At 37.7% G+C, this 25584-nt stretch overlaps 8 protein-coding genes and 1 long non-coding RNA gene across 14 annotated transcripts; 4 read left to right on the top strand and 5 right to left on the bottom strand.

Moving 5' to 3' along the window:
- Nucleotides 1-610: 610 nt before the first annotated feature.
- SEP1 (stress enhanced protein 1) lies at nt 611-2014 on the bottom strand. The gene is made up of 4 exons (NM_119582.4): nt 1744-2014; nt 1532-1642; nt 1095-1273; nt 611-988 (listed from the first exon to the last, which is right to left on the bottom strand). Exons 1-4 carry the CDS (start codon nt 1787-1789, stop codon nt 884-886), a joined length of 441 nt encoding a protein of 146 aa, NP_567958.1. The 5' UTR covers nt 1790-2014; the 3' UTR covers nt 611-883.
- EDA9 (D-3-phosphoglycerate dehydrogenase) lies at nt 2009-4944 on the bottom strand. Its single transcript, NM_119583.4, has 4 exons — nt 4284-4944; nt 3525-4012; nt 3339-3434; nt 2009-2990 (listed from the first exon to the last, which is right to left on the bottom strand). Exons 1-4 carry the CDS (start codon nt 4837-4839, stop codon nt 2319-2321), a joined length of 1812 nt encoding a protein of 603 aa, NP_195146.1. The 5' UTR covers nt 4840-4944; the 3' UTR covers nt 2009-2318.
- Nucleotides 4945-7280: 2336 nt separating this feature from the next.
- SK11 (SKP1-like 11) lies at nt 7281-7806 on the top strand (the record flags this gene model as incomplete). Its single annotated transcript, NM_119584.2, has 1 exon — nt 7281-7806. The coding sequence occupies one exon, from the start codon at nt 7281-7283 to the stop codon at nt 7737-7739; it is 459 nt and encodes a 152-aa protein (NP_567959.1). The 3' UTR covers nt 7740-7806.
- Nucleotides 7807-7880: 74 nt separating this feature from the next.
- On the bottom strand, nt 7881-9727 carry AT4G34215 (carbohydrate esterase, putative (DUF303)). Of its 2 annotated transcripts, NM_179162.4 has the most exons (3): nt 8880-9727; nt 8473-8672; nt 7881-8130 (listed from the first exon to the last, which is right to left on the bottom strand). In NM_179162.4, exons 1-2 carry the CDS (start codon nt 9468-9470, stop codon nt 8481-8483), a joined length of 783 nt encoding a protein of 260 aa, NP_849493.1. In that variant the 5' UTR covers nt 9471-9727; the 3' UTR covers nt 7881-8130; nt 8473-8480. The 2 variants fall into 2 exon arrangements, with proteins under 2 accessions (NP_849493.1, NP_567960.1); NM_119585.2 differs by lacking the exon at nt 7881-8130 and having other exon boundaries at nt 8355-8672.
- Nucleotides 9728-9750: 23 nt separating this feature from the next.
- Nucleotides 9751-12746, bottom strand: AT4G34220 (Leucine-rich repeat protein kinase family protein). Its single transcript, NM_119586.3, has 2 exons — nt 10652-12746; nt 9751-10523 (listed from the first exon to the last, which is right to left on the bottom strand). The coding sequence occupies exons 1-2, from the start codon at nt 12330-12332 to the stop codon at nt 9931-9933; spliced, it is 2274 nt and encodes a 757-aa protein (NP_567961.1). The 5' UTR covers nt 12333-12746; the 3' UTR covers nt 9751-9930.
- A 1005-nt stretch (nt 12747-13751) lies between these two features.
- AT4G08955 lies at nt 13752-14008 on the top strand. Its single transcript, NR_142241.1, has one exon. It is a non-coding gene; the product is annotated as an other RNA (long non-coding RNA).
- Nucleotides 14009-14908: 900 nt separating this feature from the next.
- CAD5 (cinnamyl alcohol dehydrogenase 5) lies at nt 14909-17218 on the bottom strand. 2 transcript variants are annotated; one of them, NM_119587.4, is made up of 5 exons: nt 16856-17218; nt 16653-16766; nt 16331-16558; nt 15471-15910; nt 14909-15378 (listed from the first exon to the last, which is right to left on the bottom strand). In NM_119587.4, exons 1-5 carry the CDS (start codon nt 16942-16944, stop codon nt 15176-15178), a joined length of 1074 nt encoding a protein of 357 aa, NP_195149.1. In that variant the 5' UTR covers nt 16945-17218; the 3' UTR covers nt 14909-15175. The 2 variants fall into 2 exon arrangements, with proteins under 2 accessions (NP_195149.1, NP_001031788.1); NM_001036711.1 differs by having other exon boundaries at nt 14997-15374; nt 15467-15910; nt 16856-16997.
- Nucleotides 17219-17705: 487 nt separating this feature from the next.
- ALDH3I1 (aldehyde dehydrogenase 3I1) lies at nt 17706-21120 on the top strand. 4 transcript variants are annotated; one of them, NM_119588.6, is made up of 11 exons: nt 17706-18146; nt 18400-18489; nt 18724-18967; nt 19056-19124; nt 19210-19306; nt 19398-19604; nt 19699-19814; nt 19895-19999; nt 20087-20259; nt 20346-20586; nt 20669-21120. In NM_119588.6, the coding sequence occupies exons 1-11, from the start codon at nt 18079-18081 to the stop codon at nt 20909-20911; spliced, it is 1653 nt and encodes a 550-aa protein (NP_567962.1). In that variant the 5' UTR covers nt 17706-18078; the 3' UTR covers nt 20912-21120. The 4 variants fall into 4 exon arrangements, with proteins under 4 accessions (NP_567962.1, NP_001329319.1, NP_974679.1 ...); NM_001342263.1 differs by having other exon boundaries at nt 17845-18146; nt 18724-19124; nt 20669-21102; NM_001342264.1 differs by lacking the exon at nt 17706-18146 and having other exon boundaries at nt 18155-18489; nt 20669-21102.
- Nucleotides 21121-22877: 1757 nt separating this feature from the next.
- On the top strand, nt 22878-24981 carry KCS16 (3-ketoacyl-CoA synthase 16). Its single transcript, NM_119589.6, has one exon. It carries the CDS (start codon nt 23027-23029, stop codon nt 24506-24508), a length of 1482 nt encoding a protein of 493 aa, NP_195151.1. The 5' UTR covers nt 22878-23026; the 3' UTR covers nt 24509-24981.
- The last annotated feature ends 603 nt before the right edge of the window (nt 24982-25584 follow it).

Below are 25584 nucleotides of genomic sequence, written 5' to 3' on the forward strand. Positions count from 1 at the left end.
ACGTTTCTTGCAGAACGTATAAAAATATTCATAGCTTGATGTTACTATAGAAGCTTTATGATTTGCTTTATAGTTAATATATACTCCATTGTTGGCCAATTGGTGGAGAGATTGTAAATTTGTAATAATGGGGGAATTGAGTTAGTGGTGGTGGATACTGGACAGGCCTAGCCCAACATACAGGGACGGGGTTATTATACCTTTTGCCTTCCAAAATTGTTTTTGTTTTAGACAGCCCATAGTGATGGGCCGGCCCACCATGAGCACACTGATCCAGAGCCTCTCCCTTTTTTCAATGCATTTAGCTTACAAAAGCAAAAGGTCAGAGATTTGCATATGAATTTAATTGACTAACTCCAAAGTATTGATTTTGAACAAAGCTATGCATAAGAAACTTCTTGGTTACTGTTTTGTTTCAAAGAATCTGATGATGTTTGTAACATATGTGAAACTGCAACTTTCTGAAAGTTTATTTTTGTTGTTTATTTCTGATTCTAAAAGTAAACGGTTAGGTGAATTTGTTTGTTAGCGTTGTGATAAATTTTTAACACTTTTTTATTTATTAAAAAATGTTTTCAAACTTCTATTTTTGTATTATTACTATTAAAACTTTGGATATTTCTTTTTCAAATAATATTTTGGTTATTTTTGTTACAAAAATTTTGTTATGTTTTCAAACTTAATACATGTTATAGATCATGTATTAAAAATATAAAAATAAGATTTGGCCAAAAGACATGTATAGATCATGTATGTTGCCAAAAAAAACTAAGAATGTAAGATTCTCCACTGATGGATGTAGAAGTTACAGTGATATATAATACAAGATTCTTAATACAAGAAAATGATCCTCGGCAGCATCACAAAACAAGATTCTTGTCGATCAGTTTTTAGAAGAAGATTGGAAGATGAAAACCGCAGCTAGAACACCAACCAATGCTGTAACAGCTAAAGCAACCGTAGGCAATGGACTTGCTACTCCAAAATTCTGAAATAAGAAGACAAATCAAATCTTAAGTTATTCTACTTCTCTTACATTTCTCAAACTTTCAACTTTTATATAAGCAACAATATCAGTTATGATGTTTGATTACCTCAAGAAGTCCTTTTCCAGTGGAAATCTCAACAGTAATGGCAACTGCAAAACCAACCATGGCGCCACGACCAAGCCATATATCCAAACCACTGCTTCCTTCTGTACTTTGCTCACTTCTTATGGAAACTGATGCTGCTCTGTTTCCTCCTCTACGGGTCATACTCAACTTCAATGGCACTGAAACGGACACACACAACATACAAAAACGAAAGAAACAAAGTTTCAATTTTTCCATGGATTTACTCAGCTAACAAAGACAATGCAGAAAGCAAAATTAGAAAACTTTATGATAAATATTGTTGCCCCATATTTCAGATAACCAAACTATATATGAACAATTCAGTAATCAGAAATATCAAAATTTGAGCCCAATTTCAAACTAAACTTCAAAATGTAGAGAATTGAAGAATTTTCTCAGGGGCAAGGAAGACGTACAGAGAGGAGAACCAGAAGCGAAGGTGGATCGGATTCCAGCAAGTTGCGGAACATGAACCCGACATGTAGAAGTTGGGTTTGTGATTGTGGCTAGCTTTAGGGCACCAGAATCTGGAAACATGAAATCCGAAACTAGTCAGATACATACATTATAGAGACAATTGTACAACTAGAGGAAGAAGAAGGGTAGCGAAGAGAGAAAGAAAGAGTACTGGGAAGAGAAAAGGCGAGAGACGCAGACACTTGAGATAAGGCCATCTTCCTTCTACGTAGATATCACAAGACTCTCCCTTTCTTCTTCTTCTACTATTCTCCTTCCTTCGTCTTCCTTTCTCAAGAGTCGCAGAATTATCTGTTCAAGCTGAGGACACGTGTTTTCTCTCCACTCATTAAGTTCGTATCTTTTCGAGCTACACAGTTTTCCAAAACGGTGGCGTTTCACAAACAACTGCATCTCTTAGAGCAAACCGAACCTAATCTGAACCAAACCAAACCAATTTTGAAAAATTGGATTGGCTTAATTAACAGATTCTCTACGATAGTTACATCGGTTCGTTCAATTGGGTTATAAACCAATTTGTGGTCACTAATATTCAGGAAATAAATATTCAGAGAAGAAAGAAGCACTCAAGTAATAGAAACCATAAAGTTGAAACATCAAAGAGACACTACTCTCAACGTTACCAAAACTGTATGAAAGCCAAAATAACATTATTGCCTAAACCAACAAACAACATCAAATCTTCACCGGTGAGATTTAAGATTCAAGAATCAACAACACACCAAACTAGAGCTTGAGGAAAACGAACTCCTCAACCGCTGGAATTTCCCCAATCTTCTTCAGTGTCTCTTTGCTTGGTATGTCATCTACTCCAATCGCCATAATCGCTTGCTTCCTCGGTGCAATTCTCCCAACGCTCATGAAGTTAACATTGACATTAGACTCTCCAAGGATGCTTCCGACAGTCCCGATCATACCAGGTTGATCCACCTGCCTGCACAGTATGATACTACCTTCAAGAGTTACATCGACCTCAAAAGATCCAACCTTTGTCAAATGCGGGACTCCGTCTTTAACCTTTCCTTCCACTTTAACCTCTCCTGATTCAGACAGGGAACTGGCGAATTTGGACTCCACATTGCTTAGCTGAACAGTTATTGTCTCCAATGGGCTCTCTGGTGAACCATCCAAAAGCACACGTTCCTCTGAGAGTCTGAGACCTCTCTGCTTGGCTGTGAAATCAGCGTTGACCAAATTGACATATACGTCAGAGATTGGCTCGATGATTCCCTTGGTGATCATGGCTCGGAGAAGTCTGGTGTCAAGATCATCAGTGGCTCTTGCTGAGGCGTATGTGATTTTCGCGTTTTTCACACCGCTTCCTCCGGCCACCAGTTGCACTGCCAGTCTTCCTAGTTTCTCGGCTAGCACCACATATGGTTTCAGCTCGGTCAGAACCTGCAGATAGAATGCATGTAAGCTTGAGCAAATAACAAACATGGATAGTCTTAACAATTGAAATCTTCCAACTTGAATCTGATAAGAACAAAGCTATAAACCTTGCTAGTCTAAAATCCAATTCAGAAATCACAGAAACTTGATTAATGAGGCTCTTAAAACAAATCCCTAGAAAACCCACCCTCACTTCAACAATTTTGCCGCTCACTAACTTCTTTCTAACCAACTCGGAACAAATATAATTTGCTACATTCATTCCCAGGCTAGCTACAGTAAATAGGCTGATAAGTTTGCCTCTTTGAAACAACACCAATATGTGTGTATTTACTAGCACAAGCGAGTGCTCACCTCAGCAGAAACCATAGGTGCATTGACTGCAGTAGCAGCAAGCTCTCCATTCAGAGCTCCAACAACAGCTTCAGCAATTTCGATGGCAACTCCTTCCTGTCAAAGCCAAAACACCAACTATATAACAGAAGCCAAACAGAAATTTCATGATTAATTATCACCTGAACTGTAAAATGAATTGCACACCTGAGCCTCCATGGTACTAGCTCCAAGATGAGGTGTCACAGTGACCCTCTCGTGCTGCACGAGCTTGCTATCTTTAGCCGGAGGCTCTTTGGTGAAAACATCAAGTGCAGCCTGCGCAACAATACCAGCATCCAGAGCTCTCACTAACGCATCTTCGTCTATGACACCTCCACGAGCAACATTAACAATTCGAACTCCCTTCTTCATTTTGGCAAAGGTTTCGTCGTTTAGTATCTTCGATGTTGTTGGCGTAAGAGGCATATGAAGAGAAATGAAATCCGCGGTGGCAAGGGCTTCATCAAAGCTCACTAAGTCAACACCAATGGCGTGTGCACGGTCTGCTGGGGCATAGGGATCATGAGCAATGACACGCATACCAAGACCCTTAGCACGACGAGCAACTTCCGTCCCAACTTTCCCGAATCCCAACACTGCAAGGGTCTTTCCCACAAGTGAAACACCTACATACTTGTTCCTCTTCCACTCTCCTGCATTACAATGGTATTATTAAAACCAAGATCCACAAGTCAGCTAGATAACAGACAAGAATGATCAAAACTCAATTTCAAAAGAATCAGCAAATGTAACGATCCTAAATTTCACCATCGTCAACAACAGTACAGGAAAAGGAAAGCTCATGATACAAATTAATAAACACAACAAGCCATCAATCACAGGTATAGAAAGAACATAATCAATAAATATTTCGCAACATATGGAAAGTATGAAATTGAGGCAATGAATCAAAAAGGAACTAACCAGCCTTAACAGACGCATCAGCTTGAGCTACGTTCCTAGCCATGGCGGCCATAAGAGCGATTCCGTGCTCAGCGGCAGCGATCGTGTTCGCCGTCGGAGCGTTGACAACCAAACACCCAAACTCCGTCGCTGCACTCAGATCCACGTTGTCGATCCCAACACCAGCGCGACCAACAACCTTGAGCCGTCCGTGAGACGATTCGAACACCTCACGGCCAACCTTAGTCCCACTCCTCACGATCAAGGCGTCACAGAGCGAGATCTTAATGTTGAGCTCCTCAGGAGTCATGTTATACGAACAGTCGACATTCGCGACATCCTCCAAAAGCTTAATACCAGCGTCACCGAGCTTCTCCGCCACGAGAATCGTAGGCTTAGATCCGTCTCCAGTACTGCAGGAAACGAGAACGAGGCGTCGCTGAAGAGTATTGCGTCCACGGGAAGGGAAAGCCACGGAGATGGCTGATGGAAGGGGCGATCTGGAAGACAGAGTCACGTTCCTGAGAGAGTTGGTGGCAACGGCGATCGAGGAGGAGGCGGCGGCGGTGGCTGACATTGCTACCGCTTTTGGAGTGTGAGTGAATTGAGTAGAGAAAAATATTGTTGGTGGCGGAGTTATAACACGAGGGAGAGATCTAAAAGGTTTTATAGTCGGCTCAGGGGTTTGGTGTGATGTGATAGTATTTTGACGAAGGTGATGAAATCTCACGCGCATTTGGCTCGCGCGTGTGATTCAGTTTGGTTTAGTGATCTGCAAAATGTTTCGGCGAATAGAATTTGCATAGTTTACCGGAAAAATTGCCAAACCAACAAAAAATAAAAAAAAATGTACAACTTTGAGGAAAAGTAAACTTTATTTATTACATATCTCTCTGACCGAGAACAAAAGATTACTCGAAAATTATTTACAGCTTTGAAGATTTTTGACAATGCAAATAGAGATCTTGAAGAAGCCTTATTTTGATGGCATGAGGAGTCTCACGATGTCTGTCAGATAATCAGATCATTGACTTAAATACAGTATCTATAAAAGATTTTAACATTTATGTCCCAAATGAAAAGAAGACTTGTAATGTTTTTTTTTAATGTAGAGGAGTTACTATGTTTATAATATATCCAAATCATAAGTTTCCGCAGAAATTTCAAAATGAAGCAGGAAATTTCATAATTTTGTTTTTCTTTCTAAGGGAGTGTCTGTCCATGCTTCATGCTTGAATGCAACAAGTAGTAATAAAAGATTAAAAGGTCCCCGCACTACTAGTAAACGAGGCCATACACTAGAGGGAGAGCCGCACTTTTTAGTATTTGAAAACAAATTGAAGACTTCAAATTTAAATTGAATTGGACTTTCTTTTTGAAAAAACTCGAGAGTTTTAGTTTTCAGGGCAAGTGATTTGTTTGTGTCAACTTACACACATGTAAATACATCAATTGTGAGGAGGAATATTTGAAAGGATATACTGATGGCTGTGACGTAAGTATAATTTATTGCACGTGAAAGATTTGCTTAGTGTGTCTTTGCAACTGCTTAGATGCATTGTTTTTGGTAGGTCGACCTGTTGACACCCCCCGTATAGTATTCAACGCAGCCGCGCGTGGATGGGTGTACTGTTGAATCTTCGTATATCTTTTGGTTTATTTTGGTTTACTCAACTGAAATTACCTTTTATGAAAAATGAGTCGACAATTAATTTACTTTTTTTTTTTTTTTTTCATTCTTTCATTTTAACCCAACCATGGTAAAGTTACAACAGCATAATAAAACTCATATAAAGGCCCAGCAACATAAAATTACTTATTTCTTTCAGTTAAGGAAAATAAGTATTTCGTTATTTTTTTAATTGCTTTTTTTTTTAGAAACAATAACTATCTATATATACATTTTTGCAGCCACTTTAACAAATAAATCTTCACTTAGCACTTATTTACTATGGCATGCCATTGACATTTATTATTTTACTAAACTTATTTTTAAATATAAATATAAAATCTATTATGTTACTAAAATTTATGAAATTAAAAAAAAAAAAAACATTTAAATCTTTCCAATTAGCATTAATCACCCTGATTTTTCGTTTTACATCATTTATTTTCAGTTAATAAAATGAATCAAATCTTATATTACAATATATGCTTTAATATTTTCATTAAAAAAATAATTGCGTAATAAAATTTGAAACCCTAATTATTTCTCAATCAACATTTTTCGTTTCAATTGTACTAAATAATTTTGCTCTTTTTTGGCAAAAATAAATTGTACATGTATTAAGTTGATATTGCAGATTCAAAAAATATTAACAAATGCCTAAATTTAGGTTATTAAAATAAAAAATAGTTAGTTAAAAACACAAGTATATCAATCCCAAATTATGATTAAATTAAATATTTATTTATAATAATTTTTACCAAAAAATAACATTATATATATTAAAATTTTTGAAGTACTTTTTAAAGTACTTTTGTGTTAGTAAAGTAAGAATTTACAAAGAATGTCATCACATTAAAGTCAAAAACAATTATTATTTTTAAAGAATATTAGTGATATATTTTACCTTTATGAAACATTATTAATATTTAAACATAAAAAATTAAAATATCATGAGACGGGAAGTATAGCAGAACGGGTTTGGATTGATAGGAAATACATCGAGACGGGTTTGGATTGATATAACACAGGTAAAATATTTATTTTATTATTTTATCATCACTAATTTTTTTAATTACAAGATTAATATAAAATTATATAACTTTATTACTAAATATAAAATTATAAAATTTAAAATTATTATATATATAAATAAAATATTTGTCCGTAGTGTACCACGCGTTGAATTATAATATGTTGTTGTCACCGACTCTAGCTAGGGCTTATAAATACAAAGACGCATAGGGTTTCACAACTTCATCACCTTAACACAATTTGTTCGCTCTCTAAATTCTTAAATCTTTCATCAAATTTGCTTCACAGTGAAAAACCTCCTCCACAAGGAACACACAATGTCTTCGAAGATGATCGTGTTGATGAGCTCCGATGGTCAGTCGTTTGAGGTGGAAGAAGCGGTAGCAATCCAATCGCAGACCATAGCGCATATGGTTGAAGACGATTGCGTTGCTGATGGAATCCCTCTTGCAAACGTGGAAAGCAAGATTCTTGTGAAAGTGATCGAGTACTGCAAGAAACACCACGTCGACGAGGCTAATCCTATCTCTGAAGAGGATCTCAACAACTGGGACGAGAAGTTCATGGATCTCGAACAATCCACCATCTTTGAACTCATCCTTGCTGCGAATTACCTCAACATAAAAAGCTTGCTTGATCTCACATGCCAAACTGTTGCGGACATGATCAAAGGCAAGACTCCAGAGGAGATTCGTTCAACTTTCAACATTGAGAATGATTTTACACCTGAGGAAGAAGAAGCTGTTCGTAAGGAGAATCAATGGGCTTTTGAATGAGCCCATGAATCAAAACCCTAACTAGCTTTCTTTTTCTTTTTTTCGTTTTTTAGTGTTTTCTTTTTAACGTCTTGATCGATTATGATAACTTTGTCTACATCTTTATTATGATTTGTGTTTCTTTTTATGAGAAAAAAACTTGAACCATGAATGACTAATCCGTAGGAAAGTTATCGGCCATGTCTATTAGTAGTTGCAATGTAGATAATAATGTGACAAACGGAAAGAATATTATGTGTGCTCTACATGGATAACAAATTTACATATAATCAGTACCATCGTCCATCACTTAGACTGCATATCACCTCTTGGGAGATGTAGACAAACAAACATTAAACTGCTAGAACACACTGAAAATACCACAATTTCTCACCAATACCCGATCGTCAACCTGACAAAAACAATTATCCATCACCAATACAACATTAAACTTCTCTATGGTTTTATTTGACTTTCTAGTCTATGAAATATACTTATGTATAGTGGAGTGCAACGATATCATTATTCGTAACTTCAATTGATCCTAGAGTTATAATGAACGAAGGACTAAAACAGAGCTGCTAATAATATTTTAGATCGATTTCAGAATCCACCAGTATCTAGAGCAAACTAATTGTTCTTCACTATGAACATCAATGTTTTACCAATCCATTATTACAAAGTTTTGTGATATCCATATAACTAGTCCACCACACACATTCAGAAAGATTCATGAACCTTATCACGAACTTACTTGATTGTCTAGCAGAAGTTGGAAAGGTAAGCTTGAGCTAAGGAGAGACCAAGCTGGACTTGAGCCTCGGTGGTTAAGTGAAGATTGTCGGACTTTAGCGGCAATCCCTTAGCATCTACACAGACCACATTCGACAGTTTCAGTCCCAACTGTGCTTCTCTCACCTTATCTATGTATCCTCCTCCCGATGCTATTGCCACCTGCTTCAATCAAAACCATCAAGATTAACCAATGGAAATCTGACCTACCGATTTCTAAAAGACAAAATCACTTGCAACAACTGATATGTACATTGTAAAAGCCTAAAATTACATAATCTGCAACTTAACTCTTTCACCAATAACACAACGTCACAACCTATGTAGATGTGACATTGGAAGCTAAAATCGCACAAAGGATAGAGAGACCTGAATAATGGGAAGAGAAGGAAGGTTGAGATCATGACGGAGGTTCTTAATCAAACGATCCATATTGTTCCCGTAGCTCTCGGCGTCATGGATGTCCAACACGTCACTCTCTCCTTGATACCACAACACCGCCTTGATCTCTCCGCCGCATTTCCTACTCTCCTCCGTTCTCTTGACCATCCTCTCGTACAAGTGGCTTCCACGCTCCCACTCTTTTATCGCCGTTCCACCGGAAGCGCACGGCACCAACCCGATCACAGCCGAATCTGTTTCCAGGCGATTCTTCACCGCGTTAGCGAACGCCATTCCTGGACCTACTCCACACACTTTACCTGTGTCAATGTCAACGTGTAGTGGCTCGTGTGCTTCTTCCCACCGGAGATCTGCGGACAGGCGGAGGATCGATGAGTTTGGTGCGCATTCCGGTGGAAGGATTTTATCCCACACCCAGCGATTGTTGTGGTGGTCTTTGAAGACGCCGCCGCGTCCTGCCATATTGCTTTGTCCAGAGAGTATGAAGATCTGATTTGGTGGAATTGGAGATTGGATCTCCGGTTTATCTTCACCGGGAGTGATAGATCCTCCTTCCATAATTTGGTATCTCTTTGGTAGAGTGATGATATCAGAATACACTATCGTGTGATCAGACCATAGAAATAAGCTATCGAGATGTCTTGTCTGAATAGAAAGTAAAGTTTGGTGGGGTGAGCATCAGAGTTGATCGGAGAAGATGATGTTGAGGCGTGGACACTAGAATCTTGGTCCGGTTTGGGTCGGTCTGTTTAAAAGTTTGGTTAGGAAGTTAGACCGAGTTAATTTTAAGTGATTCCCGTTGTGTTGGTTTAATTGGCTTCATCGGTTAAGATTCTAATTTTTATATAGCTTTTTGGTTGTGATATAACATAACAAAACAGTGAAACACATTCTAAACTCTAAAGTAAGAGTTAGTATTATGCGAGGGTAAAGTAAGCATTAAGCAACACATCTAAAACATACATAACACATAACTTTCTATATTGCCAAAACGACTTAGGCTATACGAATTAAGAAATCAAACTAAAACACAAATTTTCTCCAACACTTGCACCAATTCTTTCATGGATGGTCGCTTCTGAGGCAAGGAAGAGACACATTCAATCCCTAACCTAAAGCACGCCATTGCAGCATCCTCATGGCGAGCGACATCACTCCTAATTGCACCGTCGATTAACCTCAAGAACCGGCCATTCTCTTCCGCTGCAGAGTCGGATAAGTTTGAGAACTGATCTATATCATGATCTACCGAGAACACTTTGCTTGTGAGAAGTTCTAAAAGTATGACGCCAAAGGAGTAAACGTCCCATTTAGGGTTTGGTTTCAGGCTTGTGGACCATTCCGGTGGCTGGTACGGTGAGCTCGAAGTTGGTCCAGTGGTGTGAGATTCACGCGCTGGTGTCATGAGGCGGTCTAGCCCTAAATCGGTGATGATGGGCTCATTCTCAGCGTTCAAGAGAATGTTATTGGGCTTGATGTTACCGTGCACTTGTTTCTTCTCATTGATGTAAGATAGTCCTCTAGCCATTCCTCTTGCTATCTTGAGCCGTGCTTCAAAAGTAAGAGGGTTTTGTAATGACGACGAAGAAGATGAGCTTGAGCTTGCCTTAGCTGTTTGTGAAGGACAAAAAAACAGTGATGCGTATTTTAGAGTGCTAATGTGTACCAAATGACTTGCGTATTTTAGATATGATACTGTGTTTTTTTTTTCGTGCGCTTACAGAAACAGAGGAACTTACTGGCGGTGAAGAAACAGAGGAGGCTGCCATTGGGAACATAATCGGAAATGAGAAGTTTCTCGTCGTCTCCCCAGCAGAACCCACGAATTCTGACGAGATTTGGGTGACGAAGCTTAGCGATGGCACGAACCTCCCTCTCGAATTCCTTGGGTTTCGCAGCCGCACAGCTCTCCGTCTCGATCCGCCTCACCGCGAATGCCGTGCCGTTCTCCAGCACCGCCTTATACACGATCCCGGTTCCGGTGGTTCCCAATATGTAAGCAGATGCCTTTAGCAGAGTGTCTAGATCTAGCCGAGTCTCGCCGTCGACTGTAACCAATTGAGTTTGGGAGCTCTGCTTCAGTTGCCCACCATCTGTTCGAGTGAATGCCTGAACGGTTTGTTGATTCTCTACGTCGCTCTCTGATGTCGATGTCTCGTCGTACCTTCCTCCGGTCAAGATAATGCATGAACCGCATGTCGTTTTGGCCTCTGGTGATTCTGGGACTGTGACCTCAGTGGTGCTTGGTTTCGATTTCTTGGCTTCGTTTTTCTCCAGACAGAACTTGAAGAAGCTAAATTTGCTAGATTCTGGGTACCTTCTGCGTTTCCTGACTTGGTATACGTAGAGCACGAGTAGACCAATGAAAGCTAGACCAACTATATCTGCAACTGTGATTGCGGCAATGGTGCTTGGCTTTAGCTTGCTTTTTCCTGTCTGATTTGGTTTTTCTGTCAAAGGGTTTATTGGAGCTGTACTTCTTGGTTTAACTGCTATTGCTGGTGAAGTAGTTTCAGAGATATTTGGAGGGTTTGAAAGAGTGGAAGGAATTGAACAAAGGATCTTCAATGGCTTCCCACAAAGCTCTTGGTTACCGGAAAAAGACTCAGCCTTTTGGTTAAGTAAAGAAAGGGAACTTGGGATTGGGCCTGTGAGGTTGTTAAAGGAGAGATCGACTGTGGCATTTGCTGGAAACTTCTCTGCAAAATTTGGAGAAATCTCGCCGAGGACTTTGTTGTGTGATAAGTTCAAGTAATGCAGGCTTTTTCCTCCCAAATCCTTGGGAAGAGAGCCGTTGAGAAGATTTGAAGAAAGATCAAGAATCTGTGCTGCTTCGAAACCACTTGGAATATCACCTGAAAAGGTGTTTTTTGACAAGGAAACGACCGTTAGATTCTTCAGAAGTGAGATGTTGAGCGGAATTTCGCCAGTAAATGCGTTAGCTGAGAGATTCAAGAGCTGGAGATTAGTCACACTGTTGACACTCTTGGGCAAATCACCAGAGAGATTGTTGCTTCCAAGGGAGATACTCTGAAGCTCAGTGGCGTTGAACACCGAGTCCGGGAGTGACCCGTTGAAGAAATTGCTAGACAGATCCAAGATCCTTAGATATGGAATCGAGAACAAGTCCGGAGTGATGGAACCCAAAAGGTGTTTGTTGGGAAGTACCAAGCTTGTGACTCTGAACATGTCTGGTGTGTTAGGCTTCCCAAGCTCTGTACATGTGACACCTGTCCACAAGCATGGTGTTGCATCATCATAGTTCCAATTGCGTAGAACAGAGAGAGGGTCAGTGAGGATGGAGTATTTGAAAGTAAGCAGAAGAACACCATCAGTGTTAAGAGCTTGGAGTTGTGTGGGGACAAAAAGAAAGTGGAAGAGGACTAATGAGAACAGGAGGTTGCTTCTGTTGGAAGTCATGGTCTTTCAGTTCTTGGTTTCTCCCTCTCTAACTATTACATTTGGCTTTGCATTTTCATGGCAGAAAGAGAGAGAGATAGAGGTTGAACCACTCAAGAGATAAGTTGTTCTGGTCACCAAATCTATGAGATAGTGGAGCAATCTCTGAGATGGTGAAGGAGAGAGAGAGAGAGAGAATCTTAAAGAGCCGGAGTTGATAAAATAAGCTTTTGACTAGACTTGACATGGGACAAGGTGTAGAATCAATGATTCTTGATCATATTTATTCATTAGTGTAAAACTGTAAATGAGCAGCAGCAGCCATATTTTCGCATTTAAAATCTACTTCATTCACTAAAGTAAAAGCAATTCATGGGGGACAGAATAATTATTACCGCTTGCTTTTGGGTTATTTTTGGTTTACATGAAGAAAAGCTAATAAAATAAAGTTAAAAGTCTAAACTATTGCATTTTTTTTCTGGAACATTTCGGTCCATAGAAAGTTTAAAAGGATAATCACCGACTATTATTACGACTAAGTACAGTATGTAATTGAGTAATTATATCTCAATGTAGTACTTTCTCATCTTAGAACTTATAAGAGAAAACCCGTTATAGGTTTGCCAAAACAGAGGGTCTCGTATGAAATGAACCATACATTAATCAAAGACAAAACAAGGGACACCACAAAACTGACATGTCAGTTATCCTCATCTTTTTTTTTATTTTTTTAATAATCAAAATTTTGGAAAAATGACCTTGCAGAGTTTGATTTTTGTGTAAATTGTTCACACACTACACAAGTTGGCAAACTGAGTTAGGCCTAAACTGAATCTTTCGAAAATCGAAAAGTTAAAAATATGGTCATGAAATTATTCCTTAGTCTAAAGACTCTAAACCAAGAAAACTATTTAGCCATATTAAATGAAGTTATAGCTGAAAATAAAATTAAAAATATCTAAGAATTGAAAGAAGCCAAAGCAGTAGCACAATCAAGGAGAAAAAAAAAGGTTTGGAGAACAAACATGAAAGCGACGAGAGAATGGGCTATGACCGCATCGCTTTCAGTGTAGCCTGTGGACGAATATATAACAGAAACAAGGCTCGAAGTGGTCCATCTTATTTGGTTTTGAGTGAGTCACATAAGAATGAGAATAATTGATGCGAAATAAACGAGTGTTGTCCGAGAGAGCAACAGTCACACAAAACAATTTTGTAAATTATAGTTTGTTGATTAAGATAATAATTAGGCATAAACATAAATTATCTTAATACATATTTGCTTGCTTCATTCGCAACAAGTAGGTAGTTAGGACAATTTCTTGTCGTGTATAAGTAGCATAATAATAATATTCATCAAAGGCTTTAGTTGAGTGTTAGTTATTTAAGATACGTAATTTGTGTAAACGCGGAGAAAGTTTAAATGGTGATCATTAAGAATCTCACATGTGCATTATAAAAGGGGCCTATGGATATGATGGGGATTAAACCTAGTCAATTTCTAAAACACATAAGATAAGATTTTTTGGACGTAAGTAAAAAATACAATCTATAAAGTATATTCATCTGGCTGGTCCTAGACGTAACGATCACGGGTTGATGTCGTTTATACAATCTATAAAGTATATTCATTCTCTTTCTTGTTTTTTTTTAGGTCTAATGTTTTTTTTTTTCGTTTTCACTTCATCCTTACCCCAGTGTAAACGTCTCATCTATAAACCAAAAGCTGTAAAGTTATATAGTTATATACATCCATTCAATGCCTTGGTTTTTTTGGTCGGAGGCTGATAGCTAATAATGTGCCTATGGCCGATCTGATACCCCATAAAAGATAATGTCATCTTTTATTGTAGACAATGGATCTTAAATATTTGACTATAGCTATAAAATATGATCTTAAGCGGATTTAATCTGTCGACATATTTCATGAATATGCCATGATGACAACGTTAGTGAATCCCAAGAACTCTGCACATATTATATACGTCAAGAATGATGGTCAGATTGTACTTAAAGAATGATCTGAGAAAAAATATTTGTTTTGACACAGATCCAACATATTACTCTATATCTTAGTTATGGACTCCTCATAGCTGGTAGATGTATAGTGTTTTATTCTTTAAATTGTTTTTGAATTCTCTTTTTTTTTTTTTTTTCTAATCTGAAATTTTAGAAATATTAAACAATCATCCAACCACTTATTGTAAAGAAGAGGGAATCGTATATAAAGCCCAAAAGGGTAACGAATTATCGACTTCAAATATAAATATCCACGCCATGCTCTCTTGTCTGGTCCAATAGAGGTTCTGACATAGCACCAAGAGACATCTCTTTATCTACCAACTAAGCATTTGACTAAGTTGCACACATTTGTAATTTCAATTTGCACCACCAATTGTGTATCAACATTTATACATGAAAAAATTATAATCAACGGTCGTACATCTAAATTAGTCTTCCTTAACCTACCACTCACTTTGATAAACATGAAATCGTCAACGATGCATACTATTGTAAAAGATTCAAGGACCAAACACTCGCATCAAGTTTCTTATACCACAGCTTACAAATATTAACGAATAAAATATAATATGCAAGTCGTACTTTGTAGTTGGATTTCGCTTTCAGTCACTGTTTTTAGTCCGAAGAATTGTGTTTCATATAGTAAGACTCAAACCCGACATAAGGGCAAATATTTTAACACATATATCATATGATTCATGATTAGAAATCCAATATCATTATATCTTTTACCACTTTCTCATGAAAAATAGTGACACACGAATGAAAAAGCTCACAAACAAACATAAGAGTGTTTAAATCGAGTATTCGAGTATGTATAAAAAGCCTCGAGTTTCATGATATCAAGCGTCGAGATTGCTTCCTTCGACATCAACGACGAACCTATAACGCACATCGTTCTTCTCGAGTCTCTCAAACGCAGTGTTAACATAATCCATCTTCACAACTTCGATAATCGAACTCAAACCCTTTTCTTTACAGAACTCAAGCATCTCCTCTGTCTCCTTCATGCTCCCTATGAAGCTCCCCGTTATCACTTTCCTCCCTAATCAAACCATCATCATCATCATTCCCAATTAGTAATCCTCTAAATCACAATCATTAAGAAAGGGTTAACTTTTTTAATAAGGGACTCACCAAGCATAAGCAGAGGAGTGAGAAACTGTAATGGATTGTTGATAACTCCCATGAGAATGAGTTTACCATCAAGCTTAAGCAGAGACAAATATGGCTCAAGTGCATGATGAACAGGCACCGTGTCAATTACGTAATCCAACGAATCAGCCAATTCGCTCATCTTCGCTTGGTCGGATCCGATCACGTAATCATCAGCTCCAAGATCTTGCAATGCCTCTTCTCTCTTCTTGTTTGATGAGCTTATGACAGTCACATGGTGACCCATTGCTTTGGCTATTTTCACACCCATGTGACCGACTCCACCTAACCCTAGTATACCTCCTCTTAGGCCTGGTTGTTTCAGACCAAAGTGGCTCAGTGGACTGTACACAGTCACACCAGCGCACAGTAGCGGCGCAGCCTGCTCAACCGCCATTCCTTCTGGAATCTTGACCACAAACCTGAACACAAGAAATTGACCCTTTAGCCAAACATACCCTACCCTGTTCCCCAAGATACCTAAACCAAAACCTAAAGATCCGGTTTGAAGCTTGATTTTCTATTAGATAAATTCAAATTCATATGCATCTCTTTGATTTTAGTATAAGGATATTTATGAGTAGTTAGTATATGCCAAAATCGTTAGTTGAACAACACCAAGATTATGTGTTGAAATTCAATCATAAACTTGGTGGGATTTTTGTATATTATGATTGAATTTCATCACATACTTTATACTAATTTTTTTAAAATCATTGATCAAATAGCACAAAGATTATTATCACTGGATTTCAAGATCACCGCAATCAAATAAAACCTGTATTAATTAATTTACGAAGATCAAGATAATCATAAAAGTTAAGAAAGAAAAAGAGTTGTACTTTTGGTGAACGACGGTGGCTTTAGCGAAGCCGCCTTGTGTAGGTTGACCATTGATGTAAACATCATTGTAGCTCCAAATCTTCTTTGGACAATACTGTTCCAGATCTCTCTCGCAGGGGCTACAACCTCCGCAACATCCAACGAGGCAACCAACTCCAACTATGTCCCCTACGGTGAACTTGCTCACATCTGATCCCACCTCCACTACTTCCCCTACCACTTCATGCCTGACAACATATCACTCGATCTCAGATTCTATTGTACTCTATATGTCATTTTCATCAGAATTGATCAAGAACAAGAAAGAAGAGATTATTATACCCAGGAACCATGGGGTAATTAGACATGCCAAGATCATTTTTAGTTTGATGAAGATCGGTGTGGCAGATTCCACAGCAAATGATTCTTATGTTCACATCCTCTGGTCCAGTCTCTCTGTAATCAAAACACACAAAAGATGATGAAACTGAAATAAATCAAAACAAAACACAAAGATGTAAAAGAAGAGGAAACTAATTAAAAACCTAAGAGTGTAAGTGTAAGGAGAGAGGATCCCAGATGGGTCTCTGGCAGCCCAGCCTGTTGTTTTCCTCTCTGCCTCCATTATTCCCATTTTTTGATGATTCTTTCTTCTTTCTTATCTTGATCTGCTGCTTTCACGCTTTTGCTGTTTATGTGTGTGTATTACTATATATATATATAGAGAAAGTTGGAAACGTAACGTATGCGTATGTGTGATGAAATAATTGGTGTTTCTGCATAGCACACATTTGATGGCTATAATTGAGTGTAAATTTGTGTATATTATTGACAAAATTAGTCAAAAGCTTAAAATCTTTTTTAGTCGTTGAAAGATCCTTCTAGAAAAAGACATTTTTTTTCTTCTTCTTTTCATACGATGGCTCATGGCTGTGTAGTTTATTAGAATTTTAGGTGAAAAAAATATTAGAAGCCAACAAAACTTAAATGAAATTTATTTGCATTCATAATTCATTTTACCAGTTTATAACAACAACGTAATCCAAAAAGTAAAATGAGAAAGAATGGAATTTGTGTACTTTGAAAGGAAGAAAAACCACTATTGACGTGGACACGTCGGCTAAAGGAGGGTCCACGGGGGTTGGTGAACAAACAATGTGGGGTCTAATCGTGTGTTTGCTTTGGTTTAAAATCATGGTTGGCCACGTGTTGATTCTTGACCTCTCTCTGACATGAAACTGTAGCATTGACGGCCCAGATCAGCTGCGAGAATACTTCCCACAACCATGGAAATTTTACGGCCCAGATCAACAAAGAATCGATTTGCTCTTTACTATTTCGAAGAACAAAGAGTGACAGTTATGAATAATAGAAAAGAAGGACAAAGAGTGTGTGAATGGCTTCACATTAAAACAAAAGCCCATTATGAATGACCCATTCACATTTCACACCCAGTTTGAAAAATCGACCGTCCAATTAAGTAACATTCAAAAACCCAAAAGATAAACCTCTAATTCACGAATCACAACAGCAGCATGAGCCGTTTCATCACGACGTTATCTCAGAGTTTCTTGGAAATAATTTGTTGTAGCGGACTTGTGGCTGTAAATGGGGCCAATGCTTAAATTTACTTGTCTCGTCTCTTCTACACGTCTTCTCTTCCGACCACACCCTTCATTCAATTCAACGTCTCCTCTCTGGCTCTCTCTCTCAAATATATAAACACCAATAATGTCTCCAATTTGAGATTTTTAACTGAACCCAAGTCATGACGAAGCTTCTAGAGATTAATCATATTCAAACCCTTTGTTTTGCCAAGGGTTTTTCTCCTGCCAGGTAACTTGAAAAACCTGCTCATCAGGGTTTGAGATTGACTTGTTCGATTCTGCTTCTCCAAACAAGCCTTCCTTTTTATGTGAATTGCGTTTTCGGTTTCTCGGTTTCCTGTATAAAAGAGTTACCTTTAAGTTGAATTTGGTCTAGAATGTTAATTGGAGCAATGGATGCTTCTGTGAATGATTTGGTCATTCAATATGATATGATTAGATCTAATTAGTACCATTTTAATGAATGGCCTCTTTTGTTGCAGATTAAATGTTGCAACTTCACCTTTTCGGATATCTCGTCGTGGTGGTGGTGGATATTGCAGCAATGCTTGTATCCCTTATCGGTTGAAATTGTAAGCACATTTCTTTATTCACCCATTTTACATATTTTATTCACAAAAGTGGTTTTTACATACTGATTTTTTGATGATTACCTTTCTATTTAGTATAGTGGGTTTTAAGTTTAAGTACAGTGGTATGAATAAATAATCGTGAGAACAGTTGATACTTATCCATGTTTTTTTAGTCTTATCCATGATTTTTAGTCTTAAAGTCTCTCACATTGCGGTTTTGGTGTCTTGAATCAGTACTTGTTATGCAACACTATCTGCTGTGGTAAAGGAGCAAGCATCAGACTTTAGTGGAAAAGAAGCAGCTTTGCTTGTAGATGAGCTCAGAAGCAACTTCAACTCTGGCAGAACGAAGAGCTACGAGTGGAGAATTTCTCAGCTTCAAAACATTGCTAGGATGATTGATGAGAAGGAGAAATGCATCACCGAAGCTTTGTATCAAGATCTTTCTAAGCCTGAGCTTGAAGCTTTTCTAGCTGAGGTTTTTTATATAATTTCAATGTCCCGTTTCTTCACTGCATTCCACTTATCCACTGTTGAATCTCTTTGGTATTTTTCTCGTTTTTTAGATTTCGAATACAAAATCATCCTGTATGCTTGCAATCAAAGAGTTAAAGAACTGGATGGCTCCAGAAACGGTAACTAGACCGTTCAAGCTTTGCTGCTTCATTGATATGTGTCCTTTCTAAAACCACTTGCTTTTTCTATGCTTGGACCTTTCAGGTCAAAACTTCTGTGACAACATTTCCCTCGTCTGCACAAATAGTCTCAGAACCGCTTGGAGTTGTTTTGGTTATTTCAGCCTGGAATTTCCCTTTCTGTAAGCTCAATTTTATTTATTGACAATTTTGTCTCAATTTCTAAACTATTAAAGTTTATATGTCTTCATGGTGCTTTGTTTTTTTCCTTAGTATTGTCTGTCGAGCCAGTCATTGGAGCTATTGCAGCTGGTAATGCGGTTGTGCTAAAACCTTCTGAAATTGCTCCAGCAGCATCTTCTCTTTTAGCAAAGTTGTTTAGTGAATACTTGGACAATACAACAATCAGAGTTATCGAGGGAGGAGTCCCTGAAACAACGGCACTACTGGATCAAAAATGGGACAAGATCTTTTTCACTGGTTTGTCCTCTCTCCTTTTCTTTCAAGAATCTTTGAAATGTTGATTAGGATCTCAGGAAAACATTATTTTAAATAGTTTAAAGTATTTCTTTAGGTGGAGCAAGAGTTGCTCGCATTATAATGGCTGCGGCTGCGAGAAATCTTACTCCAGTGGTTCTCGAACTTGGTGGGAAGTGCCCAGCTCTTGTTGATTCAGATGTTAATCTACAAGTTAAGATCTTTCTCTGCTTCTAAAGCATAAAATAGTTAAATTCAGGTCTCATACTCTAATTGTGGTGTTGTGGTTGAAGGTGGCTGCTAGGAGGATCATTGCAGGGAAATGGGCTTGTAACAGTGGACAGGCTTGCATTGGTGTTGATTACGTGATCACAACAAAGGATTTTGCATCAAAATTGGTAATGGCTACTTGAAATAAAAGCCAGTGAATCACAATGCCTTATATGTTTCTCTCAATCTTGCTGATGCAAAATCATGTGGTACAGATAGATGCTCTGAAGACTGAACTGGAGACATTTTTTGGGCAAAACGCATTAGAATCAAAGGACCTGTCGCGGATTGTGAACTCTTTCCACTTCAAAAGGTTGGAAAGTATGTTAAAAGAGAATGGAGTAGCCAACAAAATTGTTCATGGTGGCCGAATAACCGAAGATAAACTGTGAGAGAAACATGTTTCCATTCCATGACATTGTTTCATGGTGATGAAACAAACTAATAACTGTGTTCTGTACGTTCCTTTTACAGTAAAATATCACCAACAATACTACTGGATGTGCCTGAAGCATCTTCCATGATGCAGGAAGAGATATTTGGACCTTTACTTCCCATAATTACGGTACAAAAGATTGAAGATGGCTTTCAGGTTATACGTTCAAAGCCAAAGCCTTTAGCAGCGTATCTCTTCACAAACAACAAAGAGTTGGAGAAACAATTCGTGCAGGACGTATCAGCAGGAGGAATTACCATCAATGACACTGTCTTACACGTACAAAAAGAAGTCTTTTGTCATACAAAACCAATGTTCCATAATGCTAGCACTTATTAAAGATGGTTTGTTTTGTCTGCAGGTGACTGTAAAAGATCTGCCATTTGGTGGGGTTGGGGAGAGTGGGATCGGTGCTTACCATGGGAAATTCTCGTATGAGACGTTTAGCCATAAGAAAGGAGTTCTTTACCGGAGCTTTTCAGGGGACGCGGATCTTAGATATCCTCCTTACACACCAAAAAAGAAGATGGTGCTTAAGGCTTTGCTCTCTTCAAACATATTTGCTGCCATTTTGGCTTTCTTTGGGTTCTCTAAAGACTCATGATCACATGTTATAATCACTGAACTTGCTGGAATAGTACAACTGAGAAAGTTGAATATTTCCATAGAGAAACTAAGATCAATAAAACTATAGCCTCCCCTATATATGTAAACAGTGAATAATTTTAGTTACTTGAATAACAATTTTACATAGTTACTAGGACAGCTAATTATATATTGGAAATTCCTTCTGCTAACAAAGTGTCCTTCTGGCATTTCCACACAAATCTTGGATACCCTAATTATTAGTCTACGAGAACAAAATCTTAGCCTAAATCAAAGGTCACACCAAATTACAACAGAGAGCAGTTGGGTCATCCCTCGATTCCTCCAAATGACCACACCATGTAACTTATTATTTCTCTCCCACATAGGTTAGCTTAATCTAAGTGTTCTAGCTCTTAGGGACTAAATTTTATAATTAAGAGATAAATAGTAGTTATGATAATTGAAAATGTATTAATTAGAACAGCTGTTATGGGAAACTCTATTGGCTCTTCCAGGTATGATGGAGATTTGAGATCTACTAGTTTTCATAAATACGAGAAAAAAGGATAAAGGAAACAAAATTAGTTAGGGTAAAGTCATCCATAATGTCAAATCTCACCATGTTTTTATCTAACACGTCACACACAACCAAGTCATTATCAAACATAAATTTCAATTTAATTTGTTTGGTCATGAACAACTGGTAAATTATATGGTTCTCTTCTCCCCAACCATATCTCCTTCTACATTATACGCTTTGAGATCTGTGCACCATTCTTCATCTTTAAAGGAGTAAGTAAAAAATATCGAATATAAAATGTGCACAGCCCATAAATGACTTGTATCTACTCCTCCATTCCATATTCAATTTAATAATTTATTTTTGGATAGATGAAATAGCATTTAATGTCCTTTTTTTTTATCACGAAAGGAGATTATATTTAGGTGTATCTTTATTTTCCCTCTAGGGAATTTTTTATGTTGAATTCTGGTGTTTCTTTACTTATAGAAATAGACTACCAAGATTGATAGATTTTTTGTTAGGTTATGAGAATGTACTGTGTAACTTAAAAAGGTAAAAGCCCAAGTTACCTGACATAGACTTAATATTCCTGAATTCTTCTGAAGCAAAATGATGCGAATTTTATGGATATGAGTAAGAAAATAGGTGGTTGTTTGTTTTACTCGCATTTACTACCTTGAGTGTTGCGTCAATTTCGTTTCTGATTTGAGAAATGCACATGTTTGTTTTCTCGCATTTATCATTTTCTAGCATTATTTATAAAGAATGACAAATGTTATCAAGAGAAGCAGCAGCATATTTTATAACTAGTTTGTCAATGTCTTAAGATCGATATGTAGTTGTGATGTCCAATACTTTTGTGCATACACCATAACTAAAATCTCAACTAACATAGTGAATTTCGAACCACTCTACCATCATAAGTTGTTAATATTTATTTTTCTAATTAAAAGTGGTAAATTTTGATCATTTTTTGTGAGTTTTCTGTCGATTTATGATATCATTTACCGGATAATCCAACTAGTTGGGTCGGGTTGGCTAAAAGCATTGTCAGTGACCACGCATGCATCTATTCGTTGTTGAGAGTGAACTGATAAACGCCAAAGTGTCTCCATCCATATTTATATTCAAAACTTCAATACGTATATGTCTCCACATGGCTCGACCATCCTGGTCTGTGGTTAGCACTTAGCACCTTTCTAAGCCGTTATCTGGTTTGCGTGATCCGTGTATCCCCCCTAAACCGGTATATTGGTTTGGTTACATTGATATTGATTTTTCATTTGAATCCTTTTTTTTAATTGATTTTATGATTCGTTATAGATGAAAATGAATTTATTATTCCCAACAATGCATATGCCCTAAAATTTCTAGATACCTAATCTGGTTAGAAACTTGCAAACTTTGATTAGGTCGTCGTTATCCAAAGAAGAAAATATCACAAGAAATCATTCATGTTTTTGCTTATTTATTGCTATCATACATTCATTGCATGCATGTAGGGGACTCTCTCTCCCTTCTTCTCGACTCTCTGACTCAATCAACCTCTATAAATGTAAAACGAGTCAGAAGGAACAAAGACGCACATCAAGAATTTAAATCACTAAAATGGATTACCCCATGAAGAAGGTAAAAATCTTTTTCAACTACCTCATGGCGCATCGCTTCAAGCTCTGCTTCTTACCATTAATGGTTGCTATAGCCGTGGAGGCGTCTCGTCTTTCCACACAAGATCTCCAAAACTTTTACCTCTACTTACAAAACAACCACACATCTCTAACCATGTTCTTCCTTTACCTCGCTCTCGGGTCGACTCTTTACCTCATGACCCGGCCCAAACCCGTTTATCTCGTTGACTTTAGCTGCTACCTCCCACCGTCGCATCTCAAAGCCAGCACCCAGAGGATCATGCAACACGTAAGGCTTGTACGAGAAGCAGGCGCGTGGAAGCAAGAGTCCGATTACTTGATGGACTTCTGCGAGAAGATTCTAGAACGTTCCGGTCTAGGCCAAGAGACGTACGTACCCGAAGGTCTTCAAACTTTGCCACTACAACAGAATTTGGCTGTATCACGTATAGAGACGGAGGAAGTTATTATTGGTGCGGTCGATAATCTGTTTCGCAACACGGGAATAAGCCCTAGTGATATAGGTATATTGGTGGTGAATTCAAGCACTTTTAATCCAACACCTTCGCTATCAAGTATCTTAGTGAATAAGTTTAAACTTAGGGATAATATAAAGAGCTTGAATCTTGGTGGGATGGGGTGTAGCGCTGGAGTCATCGCTATCGATGCGGCTAAGAGCTTGTTACAAGTTCATAGAAACACTTATGCTCTTGTGGTGAGCACGGAGAACATCACTCAAAACTTGTACATGGGTAACAACAAATCAATGTTGGTTACAAACTGTTTGTTCCGTATAGGTGGGGCCGCGATTTTGCTTTCTAACCGGTCTATAGATCGTAAACGCGCAAAATACGAGCTTGTTCACACCGTGCGGGTCCATACCGGAGCAGATGACCGATCCTATGAATGTGCAACTCAAGAAGAGGATGAAGATGGCATAGTTGGGGTTTCCTTGTCAAAGAATCTACCAATGGTAGCTGCAAGAACCCTAAAGATCAATATCGCAACTTTGGGTCCGCTTGTTCTTCCCATAAGCGAGAAGTTTCACTTCTTTGTGAGGTTCGTTAAAAAGAAGTTTCTCAACCCCAAGCTAAAGCATTACATTCCGGATTTCAAGCTCGCATTCGAGCATTTCTGTATCCATGCGGGTGGTAGAGCGCTAATTGATGAGATGGAGAAGAATCTTCATCTAACTCCACTAGACGTTGAGGCTTCAAGAATGACATTACACAGGTTTGGTAATACCTCTTCGAGCTCCATTTGGTACGAGTTGGCTTACACAGAAGCCAAAGGAAGGATGACGAAAGGAGATAGGATTTGGCAGATTGCGTTGGGGTCAGGTTTTAAGTGTAATAGTTCAGTTTGGGTGGCTCTTCGTAACGTCAAGCCTTCTACTAATAATCCTTGGGAACAGTGTCTACACAAATATCCAGTTGAGATCGATATAGATTTAAAAGAGTGAGTGATTCTATTTATCGTTATTAAGTTATGATACGAATTAAGAAGATAGAGACGTATAGACTGGTTTTATATATCGACTATCGTACTTTAATTTGGTCGGTCCAAATATGTACAACTAATCTATCCGTTCTCTATGTATTGTTCTCTTTTAAGATTTCTTGTTTTTTTTTTCTTTGGTTGTTATGATGCTTAATTCCTCTCGTCAACTGTTTAAGAATAAGATTTGATGCGTGGTAGTGGACTTGTTTTCACACTTCGTATATATATGACCTTGTTTACTTTTCTACAAAGAAGTTTTATCACACATATTTAGACAGGGAAAACAAGAGGAATATATATAAATGTAAAACTTGCCTTCGTGTAGAAGAGAAAATGATTTTCTTAATTTGATCCGTAAAAATGAAGGCAAGTAAACTGGAGTGCTTGTACTTGTAGCATTTAAACAAACTCGAGTGTGCAATAATTCCACAAGCATGTTACTTTAAAGATGGGAAGATGATATTTAGCAGATCGATCTTGCGCGTGAGATGACGTAACTGTTCTCGGTAAGATTTGTCTTTACATGAAACAGCTTGAGAAGCCCATATCTAAATATCTCTTTAATCGTGTGCCAATCAATTTTCTTATGTTTGGTTTGTCTATATAGATATATGACCATTGTATTAATCATCACAAACAGAACAGTTGGAAGTAGATATATTAATTCATACCCAAATCTTTCAACAAATTTTTAAGTCCAACAAAATGTCAATATCACAAGTTGCAATTGATACCTAGGATTTTTCATTAATCAATATAAAAACCAAAAACAATCTGTAAACCCTACAGCCTAAATATTGTATTTATTATCAAAACCTATATAAAACCCTCAAGTCATAAAACCTTAATTAATATTATTAAATAAATATAAATAGATTTGAATCAAGATCACGTCATGTTTGTTTGATTTTATTTCGCTTCATATCATTGAAGAAAATCATAAAACCACATGAGATGAATATCTTCGACAACGAATACAATCAGCGTAATATACGGCTTGGATGATATGACTATAGATCTTTCAGTATCTATTTAAAG

The sequence above is a fragment of the Arabidopsis thaliana genome, chromosome 4, assembly GCF_000001735.4.
Source record: "Arabidopsis thaliana chromosome 4, partial sequence".
Taxonomy (NCBI): Eukaryota; Viridiplantae; Streptophyta; class Magnoliopsida; order Brassicales; family Brassicaceae; genus Arabidopsis; species Arabidopsis thaliana.